The 10,847-nt window shown below is 41.4% G+C and overlaps 1 protein-coding gene across 1 annotated transcript; it reads right to left on the bottom strand.

Moving 5' to 3' along the window:
* Positions 1–2,931: 2,931 nt before the first annotated feature.
* On the bottom strand, positions 2,932–10,127 carry slc6a22.1 (solute carrier family 6 member 22, tandem duplicate 1; the record flags this gene model as incomplete). The annotated part of the gene is made up of 15 exons (XM_084445748.1): positions 2,932–3,093; positions 3,302–3,472; positions 3,815–3,915; positions 4,054–4,156; positions 5,634–5,771; positions 5,850–5,962; positions 6,073–6,197; positions 6,448–6,551; positions 6,712–6,846; positions 7,058–7,190; positions 7,284–7,368; positions 7,466–7,606; positions 9,465–9,599; positions 9,794–9,993; positions 10,111–10,127. 15 exons carry the CDS (start codon positions 10,125–10,127, stop codon positions 2,932–2,934), a joined length of 1,863 nt encoding a protein of 620 aa, XP_084301874.1.
* Positions 10,128–10,847: the final 720 nt, after the last annotated feature.

Raw genomic sequence — 10,847 nt, 5'->3', positions numbered from 1 at the left:
AATTCAGTCATGAACCCAGCTAATAATTAATCAGATGAGTCGTGACCAGACGTCCTTATGATAGAAGTCAATAGTCAAAGTTAATATATCAACCTTTCCACAACCTCAAGTGGTGTTACCATGGAAATGTGTACACTGTCAACGGTAGGACGCACGATTCGGGCGCGAAGGCTACTGAGTGACATTGTTGATCTAAATTACTCTAGCAAGGGTTTATGTTAGCTGGCTAGATAGCTAAAGTTAGCTGCTATGCAGCTCTGGAAACTCACGTAACAGCTTAACATTAGGGATGTGAGTGTACCTACATCACAAATTCATATTATTAAAATGACTATAGCTTAACATTAGGTATGTGAATGTACCTGCATCACAAATTCATATTATTAAAATGAATAATGCCTTATCAATGTGATCCACCGCTTCCTCGCTGACGCCTTCTCGGGGAATGGGTAGAACCGGTGGCAACGACTGTCATCCGAGCGGTGAACGCCATCAGGAACGAAGCATGGCACCATGTTTCTGACGGCTAACGCATTAGCTAGCAAACGTTAGATGCAATATAAACACAATATACACACACACACAAACTAAAACACTGATATTAACAATATTTGTTACTTTGACAAAGATAACATTTTTGAAGAAGTAAGTTTGAAACTGAGTGAGAGATGAGTATCATTCGCAATGGTTTTGGGGATGCATAGTTTTATTCACTCTTACAATAGGCTAATAGGGAGGGAAAGTGAAAACATGCGCCCCTAGCGGATTTGTTCCTAACGGAGAGGAGTTTCAATGTAAACTCCCATAGACCGGATTTTGTAATATTTACTACGAAACCATTTCGCCGAAGTTATCAAAACAAAAACCTGTGTTTTTACATTAATAATCTACTAACTGTGAGAATTGCAAACAGTATTTCGCCTTCTTTCAAATTTTCGAAATTGCTCCATTCCACCAAAGTCAATGGAATTTAAGAAAAAAAAAACATAATTCGGATTGATTGAAAATCAACTATGATCACCAGAATCAATAAAGTTTGTCTCCAAGTATTTGCCGTTTAAGGCATTCTACTAACTTTTCGGTGTCGACCAAGATATAATTTTTCAAAATCCCATTCATTCTCTTGGCATTAGGAACGCTACCACTAGGGGACGATGAGATTACTTTCCCTCCCTATTAAAATATGTAGTCTTGTACCATAACCTCCCCCCCCCCCCCCAAAACAAAAGTGTTTAAAGGTCACGATTCATCTGATGAATAATTAGCTGGGTTCATGATTCAATTCTTGAAAAATAATGATTTAAAAAAAAGTCTATGGGAACAATGCAATGCTAATGTGGTTGAACTCCCCCCCAAACAAACAGGGGGCGTCACTGCAACGGTCTTGACAACTGATTCAGTTGATTTATCTGCCCGTGGTGTTGTAACACTTTCTATGGCCTTCAGCAGCCAAGCAGTGGCTGTATGGGTGACAGATTTAGTAACTGATATTTAACAGACGGACGGACAGACAGACATATAGGACCACGGGCACTGTGCACTAGTGAAGCATAAATAGGCCTTCAGAGAATAGTCAGCGTTTCACAGATGTCTGCACACGCATAATCTCTATAATTCTGACAATTGATGTGAAACGAAAATATTAAATGTGTTAGACCAATAAAACTTGTAATTGACGCTGGATACAAATTCATAGTGATAGCTCTTCTCTGTCCTGGCCGCACACTGGATAAGGAAACGCCCACTGACGTCAGGACAGCAGACCCCATCTTTCGAAGCAGGCCCTCTTAAGCACCTACTGTATTTTTTTTTCTAGTTTGCTACTCTTGCACTTCGACTTTAGCACTCGATTATGCTTAGTCACTTGTTTAGAAAGGAGATGCACTTGTGAGTTCTGGTAAGTAGTAGCACACTGACTTTCTATGTTAAATGCAATTATTTTAAGTCGCTTTGGATAAAAGCGTCTGCTAAATGACTGCAATGTAATGTAACGTGTGCATAGTTTCTACAACAACTGCTGATGGAAGTTCATACAGTGCTTTCTACCACCAATGCAGTGCCCGTTCAAAACATGCCTGCTTGGAACGGGACGATTGCTTGGTGTCCGGTCTGCTTGCAGTTTTCTCGACAACTGCTCATCCAAACAACTTCACACTCGACACTCGGTTCTCGAGAATGTCAAAACACAGACAGACCGAAATATAGACAGACATAGAGACTCCTTCTACTATAGTATGAAGATAGATAATATAGGCTTTGCTGACTCAAACATACAGTTACAGATTAATCCCATTAATTCTTTATACAGTACCTCAGACATTTTGTAACAAAATTACTTCAGAAATAAAATCTGTTCAAAAATCTGTTCATGAACACTGAAATATCACCTCGGTTCAAGACCGCAGTTCAAAAAAGAGGTTTGATCCCATGGATTGACACACCCAGGTAACTGAGTGAAACTATATTGAAAATGTCGAGGCTGTGTTCCCATCACAGTGACCGGTGCCTCAGTGTTCTCTCTCACCAGATCCAGCGTCTGCTGCCGTTTACTAAATGTTAAATAGTTACAGAAGTCCAACCAACAGTCTCTACTCTAGTGTTTCATCTCCACAGTAGTTAGTCAATGTTTGTTTTGGAAGAAACAGTTCTTTGCGACTGCTGTATTAAAACCATAACACACCATGGTGAAGGGCAATAGGAAATGTCCTTCAATCTCAAATCAAGCGTGGTGCACACCCACATTTCAGGCTGTCCGCCAAGGCACTCCATACCGTAAAGGCCACAGTATACTTGCTTTTAACTACGCATACGCATACAAAAGATCACTACCACACAGCTCCTGCATTCCTCTACGAGTATTGGCTGCGGTTGGCTGTGCAGATCCTCAGAAATTAATGCGCCGTAGCCTGCAGTATGTAGAAGGGAGTATGCTTAAAGTCCTGTGTCTGAAGAGTTGCTCCAGGCACTCATCTCCCTCTGGGATACCATACCCTGAAAGGGACTCAAGTAAGTCAGTTCAGCTTTGTCCAGAAGGGCTTTCTTCTGTGCCTTCATGGGGAGATCGTCTGCAGGAGTGCAGAGGATGGAGATTCTCTGAAGGAGAGAAGAGATATTAAGTGAGAAACTCAGCAGTATGCTTCAGGACAATCATGTTCAGAACAACAGGGTATTTAAATAGCATCATGTGCTTGCCATTCACAACCACTCACTAATATATCTAATATCCTTATTCTCTGTGGCCAGTTTGCTACCTTCATAAAGGTCTGTATAGTTTGTTAGTGATAGATCTGCCAAACAGTACCTCTCTCAGGCTACCCGGCGTGATGCTGATGATGTAAACCATCCAAAGAGGAACTAGGAGAGTTGAGGAGAGGGTGAACCACCAGCCAAGAGCATAGCCCCACCATGGATATTCAATGGTGTTGTTGAACTTGAGAGGAATATACTTGACCAAGGAGAAGACAAACGTTCCCTGAAATTAGAGATAGCAATGAATACACATAACAGTAGTAGTAGTAGTAGTAGTAGTAGTAGTAGTAGTAGTAGAACTACTACTTTATTAATCCCTGGAGGAAAATTGCAGTCACAGTAGCAGAGGACAACAAAGTAACACATATTAAAATAAAATGTAGACACAAAATATACAGAAACATCTAGATTCTGTATAAACAAAACCAGTTGATTTCATGATGCCCTTAGACTCAAACAAAGGTTACTTGTGCTTCGCAAAAAATACATGATATGCTAAAAGTTATTTTACAATTAGTTGGATGTTGGGCTTAAATTGTACTAGATACTGTCAAGCAGTACTCACCACGCAGATGACTGGAGTTACATACTTCAAGCAGTACTTAATGAGGGGAAAAGGTCGATAACCAATCATGTCTTCAATGTTATCATAGAACTGCTCTGAACCTGTGGAGTACACACAACTGTGAGGAAAAGGAATTCTAAATCACAATAGTCATTGAAATGGGTAGAAAACAAACTTACATGTGACAAATCTACAGAGCCACTAACACCACTAGGCTCTTTGTATGGCTTTTAACTCACCATAAACCCATCCCACACACAGGGACTGCCCTATAGCAAACAGGAGAAGGGTCATTCCACTGCAAGCGTAGTAATCAAACACCTGGAAAATATACAGGCCACCCTACACATGGTAGTATGGGGGGTACATACATAATGAAAAAAAGTTATCAAACTAATTAAAACAGGAATATTCAAGAATAAATGTTTTCTAGCACATTCTCAGTTCTCTGGTGCGTCCCATTACTGGTGTTGGAGACAACAATTTGTGTTGGTAGTTACAGTAGATTTTATCCAGTGTTATAACATGGTGCTCTGAAATATTAGATTCTGATTGGACATTTCTGACCGACATTAGGGGCAACAGAGCAATATTGACAGCTGCTAGGGGCAACACCGTTCGACCGTTATTATCTATTATCTACTTATGATCATATACAATGGTTCAGATCAAAACATTGACAAAACTAGCACTTTTGAGAAAGTCTGATAATTGCTCTACCACTGTTTTGGTCATACAATGGATGTGGGTGGGCACCTTGAAAAATCATTCAAAAAACATGTTAAACTCTCAATTTCAAAGACAAGAAACTCACGAGGTGTTAGTTTGCGTTCTGACATATAATTCGCCATAAAGTAAGATTCTAGTTCATCTGGAAAGGCTTTTTAAAATATTTAGCATTGAACTATTTAGTCGCAGCACATACGTGTGTAAACTTCCGCAAACGAGGTAGCCTAGCAACATAAACTATAATCATAAGCTACCGTAAGTAGTTCCGCTTCCTGAATCCCCTCTGCGGATTGCTCTACCACTGTTTTGGCCTAGCAACATAAACTATAATCATAAGCTACCGTAAGTAGTTCCGCTTCCTGAATCCCCTCTGCGGATTGCTCTACCACTGTTTTGGTCATACAATGGATGTGGGTGGGCACCTTGAAAAATCATTCAAAAAACATGTTAAACTCTCAATTTCAAAGACAAGAAACTCACCGAGGTGTTAGTTGGCGTTCTGACATATAATTCGCCATAAAGTAAGATTCTAGTTCATCTGGAAAGGCTTTTTAAAATATTTAGCATAGAACTATTTAGTCGCAGCACATACGTGTGTAAACTTCCGCAAACGAGGTAGCCTAGCAACATAAACTATAATCATAAGCTACCGTAAGTAGTTCCGCTTCCTGAATCCCCTCTGCGGATTGATCTACACATCTACAACGATCGCTTCAATACAAGGCAATGAATTTCATAAAATGATCAATAAAACCCTACAGGATTCATACTTCGCGGCGAATTTGATGTCAGAACACCAATGGACACCAATTACCCCCTCGCTGAGCTTCTTGTCTTTGAAATCGAGAGTTTAACATGTTTTTGAATGTGCCCACCCACATCCATTGTATGACCTAAACGGTGGTAGAGCAATTATCAGACTTTCTCAAAAGTGCTAGTTTTGTCAACGTTTTGATCTGAACCATTGTATATGATCATAAGTAACCTTAAAACAGGGCTAAACATGTATTTTCCCTTTACTACTCCTTTAAGCTAAGTAAAAAGGAAAGTAAAGTAAAAGTGTAACATATGAGCAAAGATGACCTCTGACCTCTGTGACCATCACCAGGCCAATGAGGAAGCTCCCCACACAAATGGAGAGGAGGAGGAGTTTACGACGATGTCCGACGCTGAAGAAGGTAGGATACATGTCTGAGATAGACGTCATCAGAGCCTCCAGACCTACAAACTGAAACGAGAGAGGATTTTCAACAATTCCGCTCTCAACTATTCAATTCCTCTTTATTGAAGGGTAGAGTTGACCTACCTCACTGTCTAACCCCAGCAAGATGATCATAATGAAGAAAAAGATGGCCCATAGCTGAGGTACAGGCATCATGGCCACCGCACGGGGATAGGCGATGAACGCCAGGCCGGGACCTGAAACACAAGTTCAACTCATGATCATTAATTCGGACTAAATTAGCATTTCTTTTTGATAGCCACCCGTTTCATGATTTCATTTGTATGCTGTAGTTATTTATCCAGACCTGATTCAGCCACCGATGATATGTCAGTCCCCTGCTCATAAGCCATGAAGCCTAGAACAGAGAATATGGCAAAGCCAGCAACAAAGCTGGTCCCACTATTCAGAAGGCACAGGTAGACGCAGTCCCTAAGAAAGACAGTCACTGATTTTACCAAAAGCACTATAACATCACAATCCCTGAGAAAGAGTCACCATCTATAGTTTACAAGTACTATAACATCTATAACATCATAGTCCCTAGGAAAGACAGTCACTATCTATAGTTCAAAAGTACTATAACATCTATAACACCACAATAAAACTTTTGTTCTCTGGGGATTGTACTTCCCCCTTCTCGTGATATCATGTTCCCTTTATAACATAACCTTCTACTCACTTGTAACAGTTATTGTTATACTTATTGTAGCTTCCAAGAGCAGTAAGGCACCCAATGCAAATAGCATAGGAATAGAATATTTGCGTTCCAGCATCCATCCACACCTGCAAGACAAAGATAAGACACAGTCTGAATAGTCGGCCATCGTCCTGGAGCCTTCATCAACCCAGTCCCAAAGAGCCAAATACGATGAAGAAGACAATGAAGGCCAAACACACAAAACAAGCAGGCCAAGTAACTCAGTACAGTTTAATCTCTTCTGACCTGAGGGTCCGTTAGGCGGGTCGGGTCTGGATAGAGGTAGAACTTGATGCCGTCTATGGCCCCGGGCAGCGTGAGTCCTCGGACTAGCAACACCACCAGCATCACGTAGGGGAAGGTAGCAGTGAAGTAGACCACCTGAGAAAGAACCAACGTTAGATCCGATCCCATCCTAGCAGATTAATATTATTTACGTTTGAGGAAGCAAAGAACCAGCATTCACGGAATAGACAGTAAAGTCTTCCAAGTTTATTTAAGAATGTTAGATGTTTCGGCCTTAAGCCATCATCATTCCAAAAAAACAGGAGTTGTGCGCACTCTTACGCCTTACCATGAGATACCGTCTTACCTTTCCTGTGGACTTCACTCCCTTCCAGACACAGAAGTAGCAGATAACCCAGGACAGCAGCAGGCACAGAGCCAGCTCCCAGCGTACGCTGCCAAGCTCGTTGATACTGCCTGTGATATTCAAAACTCTCCTCCTGAAAACCACAGGTTCAGTTACACTTCAACTACTCCTAGTTAGACCATCTACAGTACACTGGGCGAGTTGATAAGCTAAATTGTACACTCACTCCCAGAATTCCCTCACTGGGGATGTTGCGTTCTCTGCTACTGTCCAGTTGAAATGTTGACTTCGGTCAAACTCCATGCAGGTCTCTGTTCAGAGAAAATAAAATAAAGTCATATTTCGGAAACCTTTCAAATCCTGTTCACACAATATGACGCTAAGCAAGAGAATCACATGGAGGCCTACCTGTGTTCCAGCTATTCTTACAGCTAGCCCAGGGCAGCTCAGAACTGAAGCTGGAGAACAGGTAGAAGAACGCCCAGGCCAGGATGATGATGTAGTAGATGCTGGAATACAGAACCACCACCTGGCTGCCATAGCCCAGGCCTGAGAAGACAGAGGGACATTCTGCTGTTTGCTTCCGACCTTATTTCTTATCTGTCACAAGATAAGAAATGACATGCTTCTGAAAAGACAGCCAAAAGCCTCCAGGTCTAAACAGACACACGACCTGTGTCTACACAAGGTCAAGGTCAAGGTCAACTTTATTTATAAAGCACGTTTAAAATCAACCGAAGTTGCACCAAAGTGCTGTACAATATATAAAATAAACTAAAACAAAAAACTGAATAAAGTGCACATAATCACAGAACAATAAAAGGACAGGACACAAAACAGGACAGGGGATGTAGGCTATCAGGCCTCAAAAGCCAGTGCAAACAAGTGAGTCTTAAGCTGAGACTTAAAGAGCCCTAGGTTCTGTGCGTGTCTAATGTGTGGAGGGAGGCTGTTCCAGAGCTTTGGGCCAGCCACCGCAAAAGCTCGGTCACCCTTGGTCTTAAGTCTCGATCTAGGGACTATTAAAAGAGTCTCGGAGGAGGACCTCAGGGTTCTAGATGTCGCCCGAACTTGAATCAGTTCAGCCAGATAGTGGGGGGCCAAACCATGTAGAGCTTTAAAAATAAACATTACGATTTTAAAATCAATCCTGAAGCGAACAGGAAGCCAGTGGAGGGAGGCCAGCACCGGTGTTAGTAACACAATGTTAAGTATTGAATATTCAACCAAGTCACAGCATAATTACATTGTGGGTTACAGTGACGAAGAGCGTAGTTCCATATTAAAATCACGAGTCTGGATTAATAAGTTATCACTACTTTTATACAGCATGTGAGCACAAGGTCTTGAATACATGAGCCGTGAAGGGGAACTCTGAATTGAATAACCTATGTAATAGCACATGGTTTAAGATCAACTTTTTTCGTGTTCCACGAATGGAAAATTTGGCTTGGGCTTTCACCCATGCTGCAAACATTTCTTGTTAACCGAGACTTATCCAATAACTTCAATCAATCATCTTCTTTCACAGTTTTTCCTTTTACAAGATAACTCGGATCATTGGTAATCATTCCTCACCAGCCTTTAAATTTTTTTTGTCATGTTTATTTTACCTACAGTAGTTAAGTTGACTAGAAGATACAGTAGAAGATCAGACCTATTTCCCCTTGGGGATGGATACAGTATAATAAAAACAAAAAAACACACATAGCTGGTAATTTGACAACATACTCCACCATTGTTCCTGTTTGACCTGGGATTTGTATTACTACCCCACTTCCCTGAGTCCAGGCTACAATTGCTGGCATTATATGACATTCTCAATCATTTTCAACAGACACAATGCTACCAACGAACTCTCTAAAATGTGAGGTTCTCTCAAAATCTGTGCTGATGTTAGGGGGTTAGTATATTTCCACAGCACAGTATTTTGAGTGTTATGGTAGACTTTACACAGCTTTAACCTCAGACTGCTTAAGTTGCTGAGGTGGGTGAGGAATTACACCCGTACTAGCTGTACTACAACCAACAACCTCAGCTTCAAATTCACACCGGACGCTTTTGCAATAAGACAACAGGACAACAGCCAGGACCAGTGGTGATTCTGGAGTTTGGGGCGTCCTCTGCAGTGTGTGGTACAATTATGGGGTTATGATGGAACCGTTTACCTTCAAAGAGGGTTTGGAGAGAGGAAAGATCCGCACTCTGATATCTCCCGGTTCACTTTATTGGAAAAAAGCAACATTTTGACCCTTAGGTCTTCATCAGGCAAACGTTGCTTTTTTCCAATAAAGTGAACCAGGAAATATCAGTGTGCGGATCTCTCCTCTCTCCACATGTATGTACTCCAAGATCCAGCACCTGGCCTACTAAGGTTGGATGTGCGCACAGCTCCTTTGCCTTTTACCTTCAAAGAGGGGGCATATTTTCCTCCAGCAGGTGACGCTGCCCTGGGCGGTGTACTGGCCCAGAGCCGTCTCCAGGAGGAAGAGAGGGATGCCACAGGTGAACAGAAAGAGCACATAAGGGATGAAGAACACCCCTTAGGAACAAGACAAATTACTCCACAGATTTCTACATATTCACATCATATGAGTGATACACTTATTGTCAACAATTCTAAAAGAACACGAAATAATTTCTGGTTTCTAAAAATAAAACTTAAAAAATAAAATACAAGATAATGTTCTCAATATTTCTCTCCATCAATGATTTGGATGAGCTTGAAATACTTACCCCCTCCATTTTTGTAACACAGGTATGGGAATCTCCACACGTTGCCCAAGCCAATGATCTGCCCTGCTACAGCCAGGAGGAACTCCAGCTTGCTGGACCACTGGCCTCGCACCGGAGTACTGGGTACTGGGCAGACTAGGCCCAAGTCGTGCGGGCCTGGTTTGATCATCATCTCAGGCTTATAGAGCTTTTCCATCACACTGAGGACAAAAACAAGATGTCGCACAAGAGTTGAACATCAAAATACTGGCGCAGGCCCAGGGTAGAGACAAAATGACATTGTTTAAAGATGGGCCACGCTGTTCACAGTATTTCACCTTATCAACTGCAACATATTTAGACACAAGTGGAAACATGAACGGTTATTTTTCCTCTCCACTTGTTGGTTAATTTTATTAATGAGGTGAGTATAATTAAGGTTATATAATTGTTTAACAAAATGAATGAATATTCAAATTCCACAGTGCTGTATGCCAACAGCATAGTTCTTGTATGGAGTAGGAAGATCGGCACTGCTTTGGCAAAGGGCTAATGGCATCAATGTTGCCTTTGTGTTTTTGCTTGGGATTGCTGTGGGAGTGGTAGACAGAGTGGAAAATGTTGGACTAGATTTTGATGACCAATTCATTGTAGTTTTAAAGTTGAACCATTGGACATTCTGTGTGCTAAGTGGACACCTTTGCCTCGACTTTCCCGGAACGCATGGAGTATTTTGTGCTATTGATTGTGATCAATACATTTAAGGACATAATATTAAAAATGTGCTACTAGCCTACTTCGTGGTCTGTATCTAGAGAGAACAACTGAACTGGTCATGCGTATTTGCTTTCTGCTGCACACAAATGCATCCTATTTTATAATATTTTCTAAATCAATAAACCGCGTTTTAAGTGATCCAGCCACACATTGCCCTTCACATTCATGCATTTTGTGCCCAACTCAAAAACGTGACTGTTCGATTTCTTCATGCTTTTCTGCGTGTGATATTAGTCACAAAACAGGAAGACATCCTTGCCTTGCTCTGAAAGCCGTGTTGAGCTCAGGCTGTAACCTT

Source organism: Borostomias antarcticus, assembly GCF_949987555.1.
Source record: "Borostomias antarcticus genome assembly, chromosome: 11".
In the NCBI taxonomy this organism is placed as follows: Eukaryota; Metazoa; Chordata; class Actinopteri; order Stomiiformes; family Stomiidae; genus Borostomias; species Borostomias antarcticus.
The sequence above is the reverse complement of the archived record's forward strand: the minus strand, read 5'-3'. Positions and strand labels throughout refer to the sequence as shown.